General features: G+C 39.0%; 1 protein-coding gene across 4 annotated transcripts in view; it reads left to right on the top strand.

Moving 5' to 3' along the window:
* The window catches only part of PCDH7 (protocadherin 7), a 971,513-nt gene that overhangs the window by 473,991 nt on the left and 473,975 nt on the right, over positions 1-23,547 (top strand). For 2 of the 4 annotated variants that reach the window (XM_089678381.1, XM_089678382.1), the window contains exon 2: positions 7,954-8,170. The exons of 1 other annotated variant lie outside the window; for it this stretch is intronic. In XM_089678381.1, the coding sequence (XP_089534507.1) occupies positions 7,954-8,170 (217 nt within the window). The remainder of the gene's footprint in view (positions 1-7,953; positions 8,171-23,547) is intronic. One more of the 4 variants, XM_089678383.1, reaches the window with a different exon arrangement.

The following is a 23,547-nucleotide window of genomic DNA, read 5'->3' as shown; positions in this document are numbered from 1 at the left end:
TCCACCATGGATAGAAAGAAAAAAAATCTCTCGATTCTCCCATCAACACAGTCAGTTTTGATGGGGGAATGTCTCCCGCTGTACTATTGTATTCTGACAGCAGCGGGAACCGGGAGCATTCCTGGCCAGCAGAATACAATGGTTACTCCTAGCTGCTATAGCCACTGGCAGTAACTGTATGTATAAAAATCTGATATGCTGGTTGTACCCAAGTTGATTGATCAATCCTTGCTGAACCGGCTGAGATTCAAACTATATATCGCTGGCTTTATAGCAGAATTACAATTATTAATTATGGCTGGGCTGTGGATATAGAATTAAGATAAAATAGAGGTAATTTTTCATATCAATAATACTTGTTTTCATGTTCCAATCATCACTTAAAAAATGATAATATACAACATGACTGGTTTAAAATTTTTAACCTTGGTATATCATAGAGCATATGTCCTGAAGCTCATTACCTGTATGGGAAGCCAGTGGTGGAAGTGGACATTCTATTTTATAAAACAAGTTTTATAACAATGATACTATAGTTGCATTGACCACGTGGTCCAAAGGACTCCTTTACCAGTCCACTTGGTGAAAGGTGGCCTCATGGTGAGCAAGTAAGGGCCCTTTCACACGAGCGTTCAATCTGTCAGTTTGTTAGATGGATACAGATAATGTTTGTCTATGGATGGCCGCATGTTAAAATAAATTACGTCTGTTTACATCCAGTTACATCTGAGTCCATTCATGCCCACAGGAAAAAATGGAAAAGATCAACAACCTTTTCCATTTATGTGGACACGGATGTAAACGGATGACGTGCATTCAGTTTACATCTTTTTAGGCAAGAAACCTATTTTATGTCACCTATGACTATTTTCTTCAACAATAGAAAAGCAGACATACCTGTATAAAACAGATATAAACTGAACTAAACTGAAAATGGAAATGCAAACTGATGTAGCCTGGATCATTATTCATCAGTTTTGACTGAACTGATAACACTTGTGAGAAAGGACCTTAAATTGCACAAAAATGTCCACGTTCCTCACAACTTCCTGTGGCACTGGTTGCACAGAAGAGCCCAGTACCTGCAAGGGAGGTCTGGTACCTTGGAGAGGCGCTCTGGAAGTACAAATAAATATTATTGACAGTGCTGCTATAACAGTAGATTTAAATTTATTACTGCTTGGGGCCAAAAAGGTTATTTTTTTTACTTTGTTCAGTTTGTCATATCTTGGGAAATTTGCAGAGAGTGAAAATGTATATTTTTATGCATCCATTATAAACACATTATGAAAATAACATTTTTAGTGTGACCTTAACAAAAACCTGTGGCTTTCTTTGAATTTTCACAATTTTTTTGGAGGTGGTGATATAGCGATGGATGTCAACTTACTCAGCAAAGTGTGAAGGAGGAAAAGTTCTTGTTTCACAAAACTACTGATCAGGTTGTTCCTTTCAATCTCCCTGTACAGTCCTGGAAAATAAAGATTAGGATGAAGTTTTAGATCAGACAGTTGTAGGTTTTTTCACCTTTAGCGCATACTGTACTTTGATAAATAAGTCCCATTGTCACCTGGAAAGGAGAGATCTAGAAGGAAGAACCTTTTGATAGAGACTTAAAGTATATTCTCAGTGAGTTATTATTATAACCTTTAACAGAAAGTACTTTTTGATATGACTTCCACATTTTGACTTGCCTGCTGTCCTATTTTATGACTGTACTTTGTAGACAATAGCTCTAGGGACTATCACAGTGATAGGCAACTTGCAGCTGAGAAATTGCAAGTCTCAACATGAACTGCCAATCAAAGAGTGTGTAAAGTAGGACAACGTGATGGGGCAATGACAAGGCATGCCGAAGCTTGTAGTTCCATGACAGTTGAAGATCTTCTGGTTGACTTTCACCAGACTATCTGCAAACTGCTGACATAAAATCAAATCCAAGATAAGCTACCTGGAGATGCATTGTGTATATAAATATAAATTAGAAACAAGTGCTTTAAAATAGTATTACATACTAATGTTTTCACTAAGCTACCAAATTCACATACTGCAAATGTGTAAGTGTATAAGTGAAAAGAACACGTGAATGGCGAATGTGTTTAGCAAGTACTGCCATTATGCTAATACAGGTGTACCTCGGTTTACGAATGCCTTGGTTAACATAATATTCAGTTTATGAATGAAAATCCATTGACAATAATGCCTCGGTTTGCAAATTTTTTACGATTTTTTTCACAATACGAAGTGTATGTCGGTGCCAATTTTTAGATGCAATTGCTGGCTTTTTTTTTCTTCACTATAGCTCACAGAATTAGCTCTCATTTTCCCCGGAGCTAAAGGATACTTTGTTTCTTTTAACTGGGGCAAATAAACTAAAAGGAAACTTTTTTCTTTTAGCTGGGGGGAAAGTGACAGCTGATTCTCTGAGATATATTGAAGAAAAAAAAAAGCCGGTAATTTCATTTAAAAACCGACACTGACTTATAGTGACAGCGACTTTTTTAAAATATTTTTCTGACCTCTGGAATGGATTAATTGGTTTTCAATGCATTCCTATGGGAAACCACGTTTCGGTTTACGAATTTTTCACAATACGTGTCGGAGAATGCATTACATTCATAAACCGATGTGCACCTGTATTAGAATGTCTACCTTAAAGTATCCCTATATAAGTAAAGCCAAAAATGTTTTTTGTTTGTTTGTTTTTAGATAGTATGGGAAAGGAATAGAACCTCTGCCATGATTTTACTTGTATCCGGAATTCCGTTAGAAAGATTTTCCTGTGCTTTCTGTGTTGATGATAACAGTTTCACCAGACAAAGTGAGGGAATATCTGCAACAATGACACAGTGGGGTTGATTTAACCTCCCTAGCGGTCTGATTATGTCCATATTTCTGTGCTCAAAGCGGTACATTTTTTTGCATGGAAATATGTATTTTTTTTATTGTAGGCCTGTAATTTTTAGAAATAACTCACTGAAATCTGTCCGAACAAGAGTCTAGTAAACATCCCGGGTAGAATAAAATTTGAAACACAAAATCATAAATTATAATTTAATAAATAATCATAAAAAATAATAATATAATAATAATAAATTTAATTCAATAATGTAATCAAACCAAAAACACTGAAATTTGAAATACAGCGGCAAGTTCGCACATCACTGAGCAAAGTCGCAAAACCGTTTTCAGTGTCTGATGACGGATTTCCCCACGAATCATTATCACTCAATTCTGCAAGTAGTTCTAATTTACTATCTCTGTTCTCTAGCTGGTCTAAAATCACTTTTGACCTAAAGGGATGCTTTTTGGACGCCATGGACTTTTCTCAGTTTCCAGAAAGAACAGTAAAATTGCAGGCAGGGCACATGACAAAGCACTAGGGACAATATGTATGTGAAATGGTTTGATACAGTAATGTTATACTATGTTATTTTAGTGATTTTAGTGAATGTCACTTTTTGTCATTTTCAAATTTCCCGCCAGTTCCGTCCCCTGTACGTCCCAACACTCGCAGGGGACAGAACCCAGAGGGTTACCGCTTGTGGTACTGAAACTTTACCCCGAGCTACACTCGGGAATACCGCCAGGGAGCTTAATGAAACCTGAGAGCGCAAAATCTGGTGCAGCTTTGCATGGTAGCCAATTAGCTTCTAACTTCAAAAAGAATAATAAATCTCACATCAGCCACAGGATAGAGCAGAGAATCCACACAGACGAACACAGCTCCCAAAGATGGCCGCTGGAACGCACCGCTCAGCGTGCACTCCAATCACCGGAAGTGAAGTCAGACGTACGGGGTATGGACCGGAAATCTTGATAACACCCGATGGGAGGGGCGACACGCGTTGACGCATTTCCGGTCCATACCCTGTACGTCTGATGTCACTTCCGGTGAGTGGAGCATACGCTGAACGGTGCGTTCCAGTGGCCATCTTTGGGAGCTGTGTTGGTCTGTGTGGATTCTCTGCTCTATCCTGTGGCTGATGTGAGATTCCTGGAATAAGGAGGCTGTTAAAACACTCATGTTTTATCTGGAGGCTATTATATTCAGTAAATGTGCCTTTTACAAGTTGCTGATATCCTATTCGGATGATGAAGAATTCTATAGAGTGGACGCTAAAGAGGGTTAAGGATCCCTTTAAAATTCCTTAAAGGCTTCTCACTCACCAAGTTCTGGTGAGTGCATTTGATGTTGGTTTCTGCACGGGTGGAAGGTGGAAGTTTTTCTTTATATTTGAAGAATTTCCGGAATTTTTGATCTTTATTACACATGGACTTTTGGTGTTTTTTAATAATATAATTGAGGTAGCTTCTAACTTCAGCTTGTTCAATTAAGCTTTGACAGAAAAAAAAACTGGAAGCTGATTTCTATGCAGAGCTGTAGCAGAGTTTGCACTCTCCAGTTATAGTAGATTCACCCCAGTGACATATATTGAAAATCTGCCAGGGGTTCAGCCGTCCCCTACTCTACTAAAGGAAAAACATTCTTTCTCCCTTCAGTTTTTTGTCAGCAGGACATAAAGTAAGGGGAAATCTCTCTAATAGAGTCCTGGATAGCAGGGGTTCTAACCCTTCCACAATCTATCTCAAACTAAGAAAAAAAGTTTTTGTCTTGACATAAACATCACGCTTAGTTTGCTAGAGGAGAAGGTTCCCCGCTAGCTGTCACAACGGGAATCGGGTGGCTGGTACGATCGTAACATGTTCCATGTTACACCCTGAATATGGGTGCAACATATAACATGTCACAAAAGGTGAACGTATCCTTTAACAGTGTTCGCTATGTGAATCGCAAGGCTTAATGTTCAGTCTTGACTGGGATATCTCTGTCAAGCAGTACCTATGCGTGCCACATGACTCACAATGAACATGCTTTGGAATGGAATCTATAACATTTGTCAAAAGCGAACCATAGCTTTCTGAAAACATTACAACAGCCTACCTCAATTCTTTTCATTAATGCTCTGCTCTAATGCAAGGAGTTGCTGGCTCTTGGGAGGAAATTTGCAAAGATCAAAATGTCTTTGTGGGTGAATGCCAGTCTGCAGGAGTGGGCATTCCTTGAAAGGCTGTACTTGCATGCAGACATGCCCTAGATAATGACCACATGTGATGCTGAGCCTTCATGATTGAAACTGAAATCCAATGAGTGAAAGAGAAGAACTGGGGACTGTAAGGCCTAGGGGAGGAAAGGGCTAGTTGATGTTAGACATCCTCCAGTCCAGGCTCTATCTGACTTGTAGCAGCTTCTAATAAACACTTGGAGAAGCTCATAGTGAGCAGTGAAATCAGAGTAAGCAATCTCAGTACAGAAGATGAGCCTATTCAACTGTGCAAGACTGAAAGTAAGGCTGGAGTCCAGCTTCAGTTAGTTGTAAAAGCTTAATATTCAGAGGTTTTAGAACTGGAGAATTCCAGTGTCGAGAATCACAGTTCATGAATTTAATTGCTACAAGTATTCCATGTCTATTATTGTCTTTTCAGTTCGAAGTGACAAGCCTTTTAAGTAGTATTTAAAGCATCATTGTGGTAATCTCTACAATATATAAAATCAGTCTTTTGACAATATCTGCTCCTCTTTATTTCAGTTTAAACTTTAACATACTTGCTGAATGTGTCCTTGCTCTAACGTAACGCACAAAATTGATACATTGCTTACAAATCTGAATCCATATTGTAGAGCTGTTGCGTATCATTTTCCTTTTCAAAGCCCCCATTTTTTACTTTAATTAAACCAAATGTTTACTTTAACCAATACTACCTATCTGTAGTAGATTAATGTCGATGTATAATGGACATTTAAAGGATAAGTGCACCTTTCGTAACATGTTACATGTTACATGTTAACCCATATTCAGAATGTCACATGTTATTGTAGCACCAGCTCCCACACTCCCCCCCCCAATCCCCCTTTGTGACAGCGAGCGAGGATCTTCTCCTCCTACTCACTGTCACAATTTAAAGAAATGGGTGCGGTGATTTCCAGGCTCCTACAAAAAAAAAAAAAAAAACAGTAAATGCAAATTGTTTAACCTGTAGAAAAAAAAAATGTTTATATATTTATTTATTTAAAGTTAACTTATCCTTTAAGCATATATATATATATATATATATATATATATATATATACTTTATATACAGTATCAAGTTTTTACTGTAGAACAAAAAAATATGTTTTATTGAACATGAATTAATAAATAAAACAACCTCATTGGGCCCATGGATACATACAAAACAACATCTATTAGTGATTGGTAATATGCCTCCATCTGTAAAATATTTATATATAGATTATGGATATTATATAGGTGGGGGTCTAGTACTAATTACTAATAGATGTGGGGTCTTTATGTATTCATATGCCCCAATTGGAGTTGTTTTATGTATTTTGCATGTTATATAAATACATATTTTTGATAAAAAATGATATATACCAGTCCATCATACAATCTTTTAATCTTTTGTAAAATTACTAGAAATAGTAGACAATTACCTATTTATTAAAAAGCTTTAAAGTAGAACTAAAGGCAAGACTTTTTTTTTTCATTTTGGATAACGGTTATTACCCTTGTCAATTTTATTGATGTGTCTGTGTTACATTTGGGAGATTTCCCTTCACTTACTGTTCCATAGCCAGAAGTGAGAGGAAATTCCTTTATGCACTGCATCTTTGCATGATTGATATGGTGATAGTGGCCAGCTTGCCACAACATGGAATTGGATAACTTTGACCCAGGGCAGGTGACATACAGGGCCACCTCCAGCATTCAGGGGAACATGGAAGTCTACCCTCTCCAGACTGCCACCACTTCCTGTCCTCTGCTGGAGCCAAAGGGTAGCTCTCTGATGTGAAGATGAGACTGTGTTATTAGGGGGGACCCCTTGATGAAGGCACTATGTGTTTGGAGGGATCTGTGATGAAGAAATTCTGATGTGATGGGGAAAATTCTGATGTGATGGAAGCACTTTAATATGATTCTGATGAGAAGTTAATTTCATCAAGACGGGTGTGTGCATTGTCCCAGGCTCAAATTTCCCATTGACAAGTAACATTTATGATTTTTGCATTTTAGGCTGGGGTACCTTAAAATTTTGCATACTCATAAAGAGTGCTGTGAATAAAAAAGTTTTGAAAATGCTGTTTTAAGAGAAAGTGCTGTTCTTTACATTCACTGCAGTGTTTTTATTATTTTGCCTGGAGATTCTGCCATGAAGACCATCCAGTTACTCTCCTGTTAAATGATCTCCTAGCAGAGACTATAGTTGGCTGTGCCAAGGTACATTGTGCAGGTGTGTTCTGCGGTGTTCACCATCAGAAAACCCATCCTGAGCAATAAAAACAGCCACTGATGAAGTGCATTGATGTGACAGGTAGTGGCTCTAGAGAAGCTCAAGAAGATCAGGAGCATTGAGATGAAATAACTAATTTACAAAAGAACAATTTCTTATGATAAACAGTGATTTAACAAACTAAACGTTATTTAGTTGGGGTTTACTTGAAAATTCAATCAACAAGAACAGGCTAAAATCCATGTAGTTGTAAAATGTAAGTTCTGCAGGTCTCTGTTGCATACTGTTTTTGCCTCATTCATTTCACAAATGCCATAAGCCAAGTGGCTGTGACTATATAGTAATACAAGCAGAGAATATTTCTGCTATTTTTATGTATGAAGGTATCATTAAACTTGCCTAAACCCTTCACTTGAAAAACCTCTCATACAGTATATGCTTTTTGTCAGAGAAAAGCATCTACTGCCATTATGTACCGGTATTTAGTTTGTAAAAAGCAAGCCAACGAGCAATCACTTTTCTTTCAACGGTATACAAAGTTTGTAAGTTTATTTTCATGTAAAGCATTGCGATGGTGTATCATACTTTTTCTCAATTCTACGCAGTTGACATAATTGTCTTAATAACTTCCAGTGACATTCAGAATCTTTTCTTTTACAGCCATTTCGTAGAGTGACGTTTTCTGTTGTGAGTCAACCTCAGGACCCTCACCAGGGGTCATTGCAGAGTTGCTATGACAGCGGACTGGAAGAATCGGAGACGCCGAGTAGTAAGAGTTCATCTGGACCACGACTGGGTGCCCTACCTCTCCCAGAAGACAACTATGAACGAACTACGCCGGATGGCAGTGTTGGTGAGGCAGAGCATATGGAAAATGGTAGGGGCAAACACATACACATATACTTTAGGCAAGCAGTTGAAACCATTGAAAACTGATTAAAAATACAGTATATATATATTTATATATAAAACAAATGTGCTTATTAAGCATGGTCTGATCATTGCAAGCAATATTTAAATCTTTTAAATTGTATCCATCAGTCCATGTAAGGGTACACCTAGATATAAGCAAACTAGACTAGGACTCACTTTGGAATGCAGCAAATCTCCAAAGTGTCCATTCAAGGGGAGAACAGGGTTTTTTTTTAAAGTTTACAGTCAAGAATCCAAAATCATTGATATAGAAATCTCAGGTGCACAAACTTGTAGCAATAGCACCATAAGAACAAGGGTGCTGGAATAACTGCAAGGGACAGCTCCATCAATATCAATCTAGCATATGTAGTACGTCTTCAATACATCCAGTTACCTATGTGAAGCAATTTCTATGAATACATATATATCTATATATATCTATATATATATATATATATATATATATATATATATATATCAATCCAGAATAGGCGTGGCTTACCTCTTTATGCATGTGCCAACCTTCCTATAAGCCATATAACCAGACACAATTTTCAAGTGTGTATATGGGAATTTTTGGGCACATATATCAACAACACAACACAAAAATATATTAAAAAGTCAATAGTTTACTATTGCAAAGATAAAAAAAATATAAAAAAAAATACTGGCTAAAATGAACAGAAGTATCACAGGGTAGAAGAATGCTCATTACATGAGATAACTAGATACGTATCAGCTAGGTAAACCTAAAAAGATTACAGATTGTGGACCCAGAGAATGAGACCAATATGCCGGCCTGTACCCTGGTTTGTTCTCCACATGAATCCACTTTTGCACTGTTTTGTGCATGTCTGTGTTCCAGGGTCCCTTTGTGAACTCCTTCTGACTTCTGTCTAGGCATGGTCCGGGTCCATAAGCTGGAATGTTTTTACCTTTACCTGGCTGATAAGTATCTAGTTCTCTTATGTGTTATACTGTATGAGTGTTCTTTTGCAATCTTCATTAATATATTTGTACAAGATTTGCGAACCATGTATAACATGGAGAACTTCTGTATGAGGAGAGAGTTATACTTCTATTCATAACAGCCAATATTTTTACCTATATTTTTTATCTCTGTAACAATTAAACATTGCCTTTTTATATATATAATTATGTTATGTTGTTGACATTTGTGCTTAAAATGTCTCATATACCCAAACATATAATGTGTCTGTTATATGATCATATATAAGTGACATTTTGGAACTATTTCATCAGGCAAAAGTGATCATCTCTCTTGCCTAATGAATGAGTCCATTTAGGGGCTCTGAATTGTTGTTTATATGTAAACACTGAAATTGCTTCATATAAGCAACTAGGTGTGCCGATGATGTGCTACATACTCAGGATTCCAAATTCAGACCTGATCATATGGGTTAATATTTTTGTAACTAAGAATTGTAGCACTGTGGTGCCTATGAGTTGTGAAGGAGAAGGATTAAAGATTTGCTAATCTCTTATTAGCCAGTCCTTGATTGACCTGTACATTTTACTGCAATAATTCTTGTACTATTTTATTCCATCTATAATTACATGTACTGTATATCACATTTTACTTTGCTTTTAAATGTTGAATTAATAATTTTTGCATGTTGTTGGCATTCTGAGATATATATGCATTGCTGTATAATTTAAATGGTTTACACCTAATGTGGAGTTGGTATGAACTGGTAGGTTTTTGTGCATCAAATCAGCTTATATGGTATATGGCTTCTTGTAATAAAATTCTGCTGTATTGAGAGCTTGTTTATCAGCCTTGTAAATGAAAGGGATCTCATACTACCTTAATAAATATATGGATATGGACATTTCATAATACTAGTCAATATACTTTGTGATCACATTTTATTAAGTGTTTCTAAGAAATGCATATGTTTGCTTGTTTTTACCATAAGATATATGGCTGCTCAGAAAGCAATAATGTCAGGAAGATATTACCTTACAAAGAGAAATAGGAAGGTCATATTTTATATGGAAGTCAGTATTAGAAACAGAAGCCCAACAATGAAGAGTTTTTAAGTGGCTTATACTGAGGGAGAACTTACAGATGTAGTTGAAGGTTGTCATGGTAAATGAGTACTTTGAATTGACTGCAATGCTGTGTTACATTGGAAAGTCATGAGAACAGCCTTGAAGCTAAAAAGAAAAAGGTGCTTGACAGATAAAGATGGAAAGGACATTCCACAGACATGGGTCCGGCTGAGAAATACAAGAGATCCTTATGCCGAGTACAGCAGGCGGATAATAGCATGTCGCATAGAAGGGAATGCGGGGTCTGAGCTTCATCTATTGGGAAGTATCATATAATAATTATACCTTGTGCTGTGTATATAGTTTCTGATACCATATGTCAAGTAGGCGCAGACTTGATCTTGGTCTTTTTTTTTGCCGTCACCCTCCTACAGTTGTGTCCAAAATTATTCAACCCCCAATGCTGTAAAGGGGTTTAGGGACTATAGTGTACATTTGGAATTGTATTCAGAATCAAATCCTACAAGGACGTTGTAACTACCCAAATGCAACTAAAATGACATCAATTGTTTATGTAATACAGTAGTAAATGGTTCTTATGTGGTTTCTTCATTGCCACAATTATTCAACCCCTTAAAGACTACCACTCTGAAGAACAGAGGTTCATACAGGTGCTTTCCATCAGGTATTGAAAACACCTGTGGATGTCACCGAGCAGCAATCAAGCATAATAAGCACCAATTAGGCAGCTTTAAAATGACTGTGATACTCAGCTCCTTCTAGACATTTACTGGTGTGGTTACAAACATGGTGAAGGCAAGAGAATGGTCCAGGAAGACAAGAGAAGAGGTGATTTCTCTTCACAGGAAGGGCAATGGCTATAAGAAGATTGCAAAGATGTTAAACATACCAAGAGACACCTTAGGAAGCATCATTCGCAAATTCAAGGCAAAGGGCACTGTTGAAACGCTACCTGGTCGTGGCAGAAAGAAGATGCTGACTTCGACTGCTGTGCGCTACCTGAAGCGTAGAGTGGAGAGAAGTCCCCGTGTGACTGCTGAGGAACTGAGAAAAGATTTGTCAGATGTGGGTACAGAAGTTTCAGCCCAGACAATAAGACGCACACTGCGTAATGAAGGCCTCCGTGCCAGAACTCCCAGGCGTACCCCCTTGCTGTCTCCAAAGAATAAGAAGAGTCGACTGCAGTATGCCAAAAGCCATGTGGACAAACCACAAAAGTTGTGGGATAGTGTTCTGTGGACTGATGAAACAAAATTAGAACTGTTTGGGCCCATGGATCAACGCTATGTTTGGAGGAGGAAGAACAAGGCCTATGATGAAAAGAACACCTTGCCTACTGTGAAGCATGGTGGAGGGTCAATCATGCTTTGGGGCTGTTTTGCTTCTGCAGGTACAGGGAAGCTTCAGCGTGTGCAAGGTACCATGAATTCTCTTCAGTACCAGGAGATATTGGATGGAAACGTGATGCAGTCCGTCACACACCTGAGGCTTGGGAGACGTTGGACCTTTCAACAGGACAATGATCCCAAGCATACCTCCAAGTCCACTAGAGCATGGTTGCAGAGGAAAGGCTGGAACATTTTGGAGTGGCCATCGCAGTCACCAGACTTAAATCCGATTGAGAACCTCTGGTGGGACTTAAAGAAAGCAGTTGCAGTGCGCAAGCCTAAGAATGTGACTGAACTGGAGGCCTTTGCCCATGAAGAATGGGCGAAGATACCCGTAGATCGCTGCAAGACACTTGTGTCAAGCTATGCTTCACGTTTAAAAGCTGTTATAACTGTAAAAGGATGCTGTACTAAGTACTAAGATTGAATGTCACTTGGGGGTTGAATAAAACTGATAATGCTGTGAGCACAGAAAAGACATTTGTGGTTATTTCATTATAACTGTTATGTTATATTTGTCTGACCTACAAGTGCCTCTTTAATGTAAATGTAAGCAAGATGACTGAATGATCAAAAGCAATGTCAAACTGGCCAAAACACTCAATTTCAGTGGGGGTTGAATAATTTTGGACACAACTGTATGTGTACAACAAACCATCCACAGACAAAGCCAGTACATTTGAGAAACAATTTATGTTAAAACAGAACTTTGCCTTCCTATATGTTTGCAGCCGAAGACGGTGTCATCTTAGCCTCTATTTAGATCTGCTGTTGCCATGGTGACATTGATCGTTTATGACACCAGCCATTTGATGGCTTGGTTGAGAGCACAACACCTGACATCTGAGGGCTTAAAGGATAAGTTCACCTTTGGGAACATGTTACATATTCTACCCATTTTTTGAGTGGAACATGTAACATGTTCCCACTGCCGAAGCTGCTGCCCGCTCTGCTGCATCTAGTGACTGCTAGTGGGTGATCTCTCCCCCCCAGCTTTCTGTCATTATTTAAAGAAAAATGCTGGCTCTGCCCACCCAGCTGCATCATTCATTCACAGAATTCTGTGCATGGAAAACTACAAGTACCAAAGTACCGACAACCTTTGTGATTGTTGGCCTGTAGTTCTCAATGAACTACCACAGCACTGTTGAGCACTGTGGTAGTTCATTATCTCTTCCTGTCAGTGTGTATCTGCCTGCTCATATGAGGTACAAGCACACAGATACACTGACAAGTCTGCAGGAGTCCTGCATGGCACCCGTGATCTGCTGCTCACACGTGATTGCTTTCTAGGCTTCAAGTAAAAAAATAAAATAAATAATAAATACACATTTTTTACCAGATGAGCATTTATTGCTTTTTCTTTTTTTTTTTAAGGTGAATGTAACCTTTAACCACTTGAGCTCCAGAGGATTTACCCCCCTTAATGACCAGGCCTCTTTTTGCTACTCGGCGCTGCACTAATTCAACTGATAATTGTGCGGTCATGCAATACTGCACCCAAACAAAATTTATGCCCTTTTTTTCACACAAATAGAGCTTTCTTTTGGTGGTATTTGATCACCTGTGCACTTTTTATTTTTCACGCTATAAACAAAAAAAGGCCAAAAATTTTGAAGAAAAACAATATTTTTTACTTTCAGCTATAAAAAATATACAGTAAACTCAAAGTTAGTTATAAATTTAGGCCAAAATGTATTCTGCTTCATGTTTTTGGTAAAAAAAATCCCAATAAGTGTATATTGATTGCTTTGTGTGACAGTTATAGCGTCTACAAACTATGGTATAAATACTGCAATTTACGCCATTTTTCTGCTATACAGCGCTGTGCTAGTTTAACGGACAATTGCGCAGTCATGCAATACGGTACATAAATGAAATTTACATCCTTTTTTTCCCCACAAATTCAGCTTTCTTTCGGTGGTATTTGATCGCCTGTGCGGTTTTTATTTTTTGCGCTATAAAAAAAAAGGCTGACAATTTTGAGGAACAAAAAACAATATTTTGGACTTTTTGCTATAAAACATGTCCAGTAAAAAAAAAAAGCAAAAATCAAATTTAGTCATAAATTTCTGCCAAAATGCATTCTGCGACATGTCTTTGCTAAAAAAAACCCAATACGTGTAAATTAATTGGTTTACGTGAAAGTTATAGCGTTTACAAATGGCGGGAAAGATACTGGAATTTTTAATTTTTATTTATACTAATAATGGCGCCGATCAGCGACATATGGCGGCAATCAGCGACATATGACGGCGACCAGCGACTTATGGCGGGACTGCGGGACTGAGGCGGACATTTTGACACTGGGGGGGAGCGGACTTGGGGTCACTGACATCCCCAGTGACACCAATACAGTGATCAGTGAAAAAAAACCACTGAAACTGTATTAATGTCACTGGGGAGGAAGGGGTTAACATTTTTAGTGTTCACTGTGTGAGGGGAGTGTTTTACTAAGGGGGCGGGGGTGTGTGCTGGACGGGGGAGGGAGGGGGGAGCTGATCGAGGGAGAGAAACTGTATTCTCCCTCTGCAGCTTGGCGGCGAACTGTCACAGAGCAGGCTGTGTGTAAACAATGCAGCCCTGCTCTGTTTCAGTGTTTACCGCTCATCGCGGGAAAACGGCTGGTAAAAACCGGCCGTGACCCGGCGGCGGGGACCCGCTGCTGACACCCGTGGGACAGGTAGGGCGGGCGCGTGCCTCGCGCGCGCCCCCTGCCTGTTTTGTAGGCACACGTTTTAAAACGTGCTTTTGCCTACGAGCGCCGCCCTGCCACCGTTTATATGCGGTGGCTGGGCGGCATGTGGTTAAAGCTGAAATAAACTCTAATCCTTTACAGCCAACAAAGCTGCCATCTTTGCTCCTGTTTGATCTGCAGTTGTCATGGCGCTGCACATGTGATCAGTTATGACACCAACTATTTGATGGCTTGACAGTTCAGTTTAGCGCACAAGCAACCATGACAGTTATCATTCACAGAATGCCTTGAATATAACTGTTTTGGGAAACAGGTGGATTAAGTTCTGCTGATATAAGGATGCTGCCAACTGTGACAGTCATCATCAGAGGCATTCTTTAAAGATATCATCCACCACAAACACGCTAGTAGGCAGAATGTAAAAGCTTGTTCACACATGGACCATTTTACTGGGCAACTAGTGTCTCCTCTGCAGCAACATTGACAAACAGCGTCTTGTGTTTTACAATGCAATGCATGGTTTATCTTTTATTTGTTTTAACTTTATTGGAAGTGAACAAATTGTGACAATATTTATTTGAATGAATACTATCACATTTGTATTCATTTATTCAGTTCTATGCACAGCAGCACGGTGACCTGCAATGCCAGAATTTTTCCAGCACCACACATCACACCAGAATTGTGGTGTGTACAGGCTCATAAAAAAACATTTGTTTTCTATATGGCCTAGTGTTGTCTGTGTGAAAAAAACACATCACCATAGAATGTGTGAACAAGCCCTAAATGGAAACACTGCACAAATTAACATTGGCATGTTTGATGAAAAATGTAATAACATTTAATAAACATTTCTACGCTGATTTTTTAAAAAAACATTTTTTTTGGGGAGGGAGTTAAATTGGGTTTAATACCGCTTTAAAGCCCACCTTCAGCAAAAACCTTTTTCAGTTTTGGATAGAGTGGGGAGAAGGGTTTGAACCCCTGTTGTAAATGCAGCTTGTGTCCCATTATTTCCTGTCCTGTCTGACCGATCACATAGACAGGACATGAGGGGAAATCTCAGCAGACTGAAATAAAATCTTGTCATAGGCTTATTAATTTTTCTAATAGAAAAATATTTTTCATTGCTGTCCATATTCCCTTTGAAGGACTTCCATTTACTTCCTGTTTTATCTGACAACCATAACCATTGACATGAAGGGAGGAGCAATCTATCCAACAGTGACAAAGCAATAAAAAGTTGACAGATGTTTCAACCATTCCCCAAGCTGTTCAAAACTAAACAAAAAAAAAGTTTAAGGTGTAGCTACTGCATAATACATTTTAAAATGTCTATTGTTATTTACATTAGTGTAATTAATTTCTTTCTAGAGCCATTCATTTCAGGTTTGGGATTTTCTCACACAGATATCTTCCTATTGGGATTTTGAATTAGCATTACCTGTAAACGATTCAGGCTCAAACACCTGTATATACTCATTTTTTTTAACTCCTGTCATTTGTTTACACTATGGGCCTGATTTACTCACTTTTGAGGTTACAAAGGTAATGAACCCAAAACCAAAAATGTAATATATTGCAGCCTATTCATTGTTAGATGATCTGCTCTTCACCTCCATTTATACATTAGCAAATAATAGTCCATTAATACCTGTGCAAATGGACATATCAATGGGGTGCCTCAACAGAATATGCATTAGCTCATATGCAACAAACCTCAGTGAACTGCCCTGATGTGAATGGGTCCTAAGGTTCTAAATGTAGTTTGAGGTTTTTTAACATATAAGTTGATATTTTATAGGGCTATTGAATCTGTAGTAATACTTGCTGTATGAACTTATGAATGCATATTTAGGAAACCCTAGATGGTTGTTTACAGTGCTTAGACTTTTGCATTCAAATAATTACATTGTACATAACACCTTAAAACATAACATATGACAAATATAAAATGCAGGAAACTTAAAAAAAAAAAAATCTAAAAAATAAGTTTAGTCTATATAATACTAACAGACAGGGTGAAGTTAAAGCAAATATGTTATTTAAATCTTTACAAATTATACAAAATATATAAAAGTTTAATGTCTACAAAATGGTGCTGCTTTTACCTGCAGCAAATTGCATGGGCCCTTCTAAACCTGAATTCCAGGCTATTCCAAAGGGGCACACACATGTGAGTGATATTATTATTATACAGGATTTATATAGTGCCAACAGTTTCCGTAGCGCTTTACAAAATGAAGGTAGACATTACAGTTGCAATACAATTTGGTACAAGTGGAAACAGAGGTCCCTGCTCATTAGAGCTTACAATCTAGGAGGAAGGGTTGAGTGATACAAAAGGTAATAACTGTGGGGAATGAGCTGACGGAGGAAATAAAAGGCAGTTTACTAGGTAAAAGCAGCATAGGCTTCTTTAAAGAGAAAGGTTTTCAGGGATCATCTAAAGGTGGATAGAGTAGGAAATAGCCGTACAGGTTGAGGTAGGGAATTCCATGGGATAGGAGAAGCTTGGGAGAAGTTCTGGAGGTGAGCATGGGAGGAGGTGACACGGGAACTAGAAAGCAGAAGGTCTTGGGAGGATCAAAGAGAGCTGTTTGGTTGATATTTTGAGACCAGGTTGGTGATGTAGCTGGGCCAGAGTTGTGGATGGCTTTGTAATTTGTTGTTAGTATTTTGAATTTTATTTGTTGGGTGAGTGGAAGCCAGTGGAGGGATTGGCAGAGAGGGGTAGTAGACACTCAAAGGTTGATAAGGTGGATGAGCCTGGCAGCAGTATTCATGATGGACTGGAGGATAGCCTATGTAAAGGTAAGCCAATGAGGAGGAAGTTGCAGTAGTAGAGGAGAGATGACCAGGGAGTGAATTAGGAGCTTTAAAAAGGGGTGTATCAAAATTTGCCCACTCCCTCATGTCCCTCACACACTGGATAAGACACAACAGGCCAAAGCATAAATACCAATACACATACAATATAAACATAAACTCACAGATAAAAAATAGTTTAATGGGTTCAAACAGTGGTAGTGTTTATTAAAGGGGTAATGGATTAAATATATTGGCATGGCATTCATATAAATAACTTAGGTATAACCAAATACCCTATGTATCAAAGCTCAGGTTAACTATTCAAATAATGACACCCAAGAATGAGCCTCTACTGTCACTAGGTCAATCAAGCCATCAGTGCCCTAAAAAGCTAGACTTCATTGGTCTCGGACTATTCCAGAATTCATTCTTATCAAATGCAAACAAACATGAGGAGCCCTCAGAGGTGTTCATTTAAATACCTTGATGCTTTAGTAAAGGTGTGAAACATGTCATGGTATTTATATGATGCTGGTTGTACATTGTGCTGTTTGCTGATTAAGTCCCCGGTTACACTGGATGTGAATTGGCATGTGATTTGCATGCCATACAATTTGCAAATCACATGCCAAGTCTTATCTTATTGTCTGCAATTACAGCAGTCGTATCGGAGAAGTTCTGACTTGGCTGGAACCGCATCGATTTCTAAAGTAGTACATGCACTACTTTTGGTGCGATTTGCATAGACATCTGTGTTAGATGTCTTGCAAATCACTCCTAAAATCAGTATCTCATCCGACTTCAAAATCGTGCGACTTCACTGTAAGTTGCATGATTTCAAAGTCGGGTTTGGTGTGATCTGGGTGTAAAATACTTATAATATCACAAGACACCTTTGAGGACTCCTGATGGTTGTATGAATTTAAATAAAGACCCAGTTAAGATGTTTAACCTTGGCCTTTAAGGACTATGCAGGATGACCAACTATGCTAAAAAAATATTGCAGTATGTTCAAACTTAGGCAGGCAACGTACACCTAGTGCAGTCAGGAATGAACTTGAGATCGTTGACAGGATTAGTGTCAATGGACCTGTTTCCAATTCCAGTGGAGAAGAGAAGTGCCTTTAGGCACTGCGGCCCTTTACATCGGGGATGGGCCAGCATCATCACTGCAATGAATTGTCAGAGCTTTGAAATATTAAACCACCAGGTACTGAGGGAACAAAGAAAGCTGCTGCAGGCACCTCCTTATATTTTTAAAGGTTCCAGAGTGTGAATCCCTGTACTTTTTATCACACATTTGGTCTAGAATGCCATTAACCCAGAAACATTCCGGAAGTAGAAGCATCGACTTGGCAAAGAGCATGACCATATCTAAAATTTCAGATTTCTGTGTACTGTTGGTAGTTTACTTTGGAACCAAACATCTCATTATTGCTCATTCTATTTTGTTACTTCTAGGTCTGTATGTGCATTTAAAATGGGGGAAAGGCGCAAAGACTGTATCTAGCAGTACTTATTTTCCATGTTAACAGTAACACATTGGTGTGAATGAAGTAATTTAAAACACATCTACTGTACATCTTTCTGACAAATGTGATATTATAAGGCAGGGAGTGAAATAATTTAAACTGTATTGTTTATTTGATTGTTCCCTTATGCTTCTATGTTTGCCAAGTGAATATGCGATCAGTAGGTAATTTTCAGACCTTTCTGGCTGTCACTGGAGTGACTGTACGCACATGTGATTTGAGGCCTCGGAATCAAAGCATCTGAAGGAGGAACATATTGCATTAGAAACATGAAAGGGACAATCTGTTTGATTGCCATGGACAACAAAACAGCCCTTTGTTTAAACACGTTCAGTTAGACAGCCCACACTATCTCTTGAGATTTTTCAGTAAGGTAGTGCGTGCAAATTGCTATGGTGATATTTAAAGTTCAGTTAACTATAGCAACCAATCAAATTTCCATTTACTGTGATTGGCTCATATCGATATGGATTGCAGAATTTTGATCTATCACCTGTGCACCCTCTACTTTTTAGAAAAAATCCATGCAAGTATAAAAAAGACCATTTGTTCAGTTATTAATTAAACACATATTACAATATGTGCTTAAAGTTATTATTTAAGGGCTATACCAAAAATAATGCAAAAGTAGGTAAACCTTTTTTTATTAACGTATATAGGTTGTTCAAATTTCATGTTAGCAGAGTAACTCTTCCTCTATGTTAACTCTTATTATTATTATTTTTATTATATTTTATTATTATTATTATTTTTCATTGCAGGTAAACAATGAATTCCAGGCAGAAGCAGCATGCCATCATTGAGTTCTTAATAAAGGACTATTAGGGGTTTATTTACTAAAACTGGAGAGTCTAAAATCAGACTCCCTTCTGCATAGAAACCAATCAGCTTCCAGGTTTCATTGCCAAAGCTTCATTGAACAAGCTGAGGTTAGAAGCTGATTGGTTTCTATGCAGAAGGGAGTCTGATTTTGGACTCTCCAGCTTTAGTAAATAAACCCCTTAGTGTCTGTGGTCGCAGTTGATGGTCAAGTCCCCAAATCAGCTTGGTTTGTTTTCAATGCTGTTTTTCCCTTCTTTAAACTTCTTCACCCATCTGTGCACATTGCTCTTGTCAATGGTGTCATCACCATAAACATTCTTTAGCTTTCTGTGGATATTGAGACAGCCTGCACCCCTCTTGGCCAAGAGCTCGATGATGGCACTTTGCTTCTACTTGAAATCCATTAATTATCTGCAATGAAAGAGAAGAAGAAGAGTTACTTTAAATGAAAAGTAATTCTACCAACATGTGAAATTTCTGTAAGTTGTCAAAGGAAATTAAGCCTTCTTTGGCATTATTTTTGACACAGACATCATGCTTACATTAATTGAAGTTAGGCTGAGTGTTGGAGGGTGGAGCAGGGGCGAACTGACAATTCATGGGGCCCCCGGGCAATAGGAGATCATGGGGCCCTTATGCCCTTGCCCAAACTCAAAAAAGCCTATGAAAAAGGTACCAGGAGCATCTCATGGGGCCCCCTACTGACCCGGGCCCTCGGGCAGTGCCTGAGTTTTCAAATGGTCAGTCTGCCCCTGGGGTGGAGCCATATTACAGTCAGGCTTATCATATTGCCTAGGTTTTAAGGAAATGGGCAGGAGGTATTTAGATTTTATTACAAGAATGGAGAGCAGAAGTAGAAGTTCACTGGTATACTGAAACTCATTACACATTAACAAGCATGGTGGTATAAAGAAAGGTGCAGAGCTGAAGGCCCTAAATAATGGTGTCACATTTTTGGTGCACTAGAAGTGTGTGAAAAACAAGAGTAACCAAACAGAATTACAATTATTATGGCAGGAAAACCACTTTGCATACATGTATTTTATTTATTTGTTCATCAGAGCTTCCAATTAAATGAATAACATCTTGAGAGAAGATTCCAGAAATAGATGTAATCTAATAGGTATTAAATTAATAAATTGGCAAATCCATTCTCTGGTTTACAATAGAAAATATACCTGAAGTGGTGAATTATATATTTAAAGTAGTTCTAAAGGCTCAAGTTTTTTTGCCTTCATGCATTCTATGCATGAAAGTAAAAAAAACCTTCTCTGTGCAGCATCACCCCAGGCCCCCCAATACTCGCCTAAGCCCTTTCTTCATCCAGTGATATGCACTGGGGTCTCAGCTATCCTGGGATTCCTTCTCCTCATTGTCATTGGCTGAGACAGAAGCAGGAGCCATTGGCTCTGACTGCTGTCAATCACATCCAGTGAGCCAATGAGAGGATGGGGCCGAGTCACTGCTCTGTGTGTGAATAGATACATGGAGCATTGGGTTCCCCCATAGCAAGCTGCTTGTTGTGGAGGCACCCGACAGGAGGGAGGGAAAAGGAGCGCTGTTTTGGGACCTGAGAAGAGGAGGATATGGGCTGCTCTGTGTGAAAACACTATACAGCAGGTATGTATAGGCATGTTTGTTATTTAAAAAAAAAATAAGCCTTTAGAATCATTTAAAGCCCAAATTATTTTTCTGTTTAAATCTACTAATAATATTCTAACTCTAAAGTCTAAAGCTGGCCATACATAGAGTTAATTTCGACTGATTATTCATGTTCCGGCTGAAATTTATTCTGTGGATGGCCCTGGCAGCACCTTTTTTAGCACCATCCTTGTTGACCAAACAGCCCCTGCATCCAATGATATGCAGACACTATCCAAGTATTTTGACAACAATTGAAGATTTACTCATCTGCACTCTTTAGCATGTATGGAATCTATGTATGTTTGGCCAGCTTTACAGTCAGTTTTTGCACTAAAACAGCTGCAACATAAATAGAAAAATCCTGTCCCCTGCAAAAAGAGACACTTGCACTCTTTGAAAAAGCAGAGGTCCAGCATGCCTTTTACAGATTCAGAACCAAAGCTTTCCAATCAGCAGAGAAATAGAGAAACATAGAAAAGTGTGCCGAAAAAGACAGAGTGGTCCATCGACTCTGTCCGTTTTTTTTGTTTAATTCTAGAGTCTAGATCTTTGCTTGTCCCAAGCATGTTTGAAGCTATTTACCTTTGACTGGCTCACTACCTCTACTGGAAGTTTATTCCAAGCATCAACTACTCTTTTAGTAAAATAGTACTTTCTGAGATTAATTTTGAACTTTCCTCCAGTTAGTTTAAAATCATGTCCCCGTGTTCTTGATTTTGTTTTTGTGTTGAAAATACTGCCCTCCTGAACCTTATTCACCCCTTGATGTATTTAAAGGTTTCAGTCATGTCTTCCCGTTCCCTTCTTTCCTCCAGACTGTACATGTTAACCTCTTGGTTCCGGCCGAATGCAAATGTGTGGCCTCCCAGCATCTGGGCCTAGACGTTGAGCGGCCGCACATTTGCGTTCTATTAGAAAAAGACATATGTGCTGAGAGCGCGCGCCCTGTGCGCTCCCACCACACATGTTCGTTACTCACGGAAAGGTCCCGATATCCTCTTTCAATCAGGACCTTTCCAGATCATGTGACCGCCGTGACGTTGTCACAGGACTCCAAACCCCACCGCCCGGCTTATGAAACCGTTAAAGGGCCGGGAGGCGCCGGCGCCAAGGGGTTAAGTTCCTGAAGTCACACTTGATATGTTTTATCCCTCAGATCTTTCACCATTTTTGTTACCTGTCTCTGGACTCTTTCTAGCTTATCAATATCTTTTTGTAAGTGAGGTCTCCAGAACTGGACTAGGTCTAAAGATCTATATTGGGGAATTAGGACCTCCTTCCTCCTGCTGGTGACCCCTCTAGTGATGCATCCTAGAATTCTATTTGCTTTCCCCACTGCCTGGACACACTGTTTGCTCATTTTGGAATAATCTGAAATACGTACCCTTAAGTCCTTTTCCTCTGAAGTGCTGGCTGACACTGTACCCCCAATGTTGTACTCTCTCAAGAGATTCTTTTTCCCAAGGTGCATTATTTTACATTTAGAAACATTGAACTGCAATTTCCACTTTTTTGACCAATCTTCCAGCAATGCTAAATCATGTTCTATGTTACAGTCACCTCCAGGGATATCAACCCTGTTACACACCTTTGTGTCATCAGCACAAAGATATACCTTACCCAACAAACCTTTAGCTATATCACGTACATATAGATTAAATAGAACATGATCTAGTAAAAAGCCTTGTGGTACACCACTAGTGACTGGTCTCTGTTCCAAGTGAACCCCATTTACAACCACACTCTGGGATCTATCCTTTAGCCAGCTGCATGTCCAGTGAACTACCCAAGGGTTAAGTCCTAGCTTGTACAACTTTTGTATTAGATCATTATGTGGAACTGTATCAAATGCCTTGCTGAAATCAAAATATACTGTGTCCACAACACCACCCTGGTCCAAAACATTGGTAATATAGTAAAAAAATCCAATCAGATTAGTCTGACATGATCTGCCCTCGGTAAAGCCATGCTGCTTTGCTACCAGCAAGTTGTGTGTTTTTATGTGATCAATGATCCTTCTTTTCAGGAGTGATTCCATTAACTTGACTAACACCAATGTTAAACTCACTGGCCTGTAATTGCCAGCTGGGCTGTCTTTAACGTGGGGCAAAAGGGCCCAGTCGTTGTGGGGTCCAAAGTAGCTTCCCCCTGAGCCTATGCTGCCCGCCTAAAGTTTTTCTTTTTTCAACCTTCAATCACCTCCTGCACTGCCCTCAGCGGCTGCTCAGAACCCTCCCTGCCCTACACATCGATCTCCATAGGAGAGCAGAGGAGGGAGGGGGCAGGAACTCTACACAGGCAGAAGCTCCTCCTCACTGGCAGCCAGCACGGACACACTGTAAGTATTCCTCTGCAGCCCCACTGTGAATATTTTGTGTGTCTGTGTGTCTTAATGTGTATGTGTCTG

The sequence above is a fragment of the Staurois parvus genome, unplaced genomic scaffold (genome assembly GCF_062004578.1).
Source record: "Staurois parvus isolate SC_StPar_1 unplaced genomic scaffold, SC_StPar_1.0 ptg000204l, whole genome shotgun sequence".
NCBI classification, from domain to species: Eukaryota; Metazoa; Chordata; class Amphibia; order Anura; family Ranidae; genus Staurois; species Staurois parvus.
Note: the sequence above shows the minus strand (reverse complement) of the source record. Positions and strands in the feature narration are given on the sequence as shown.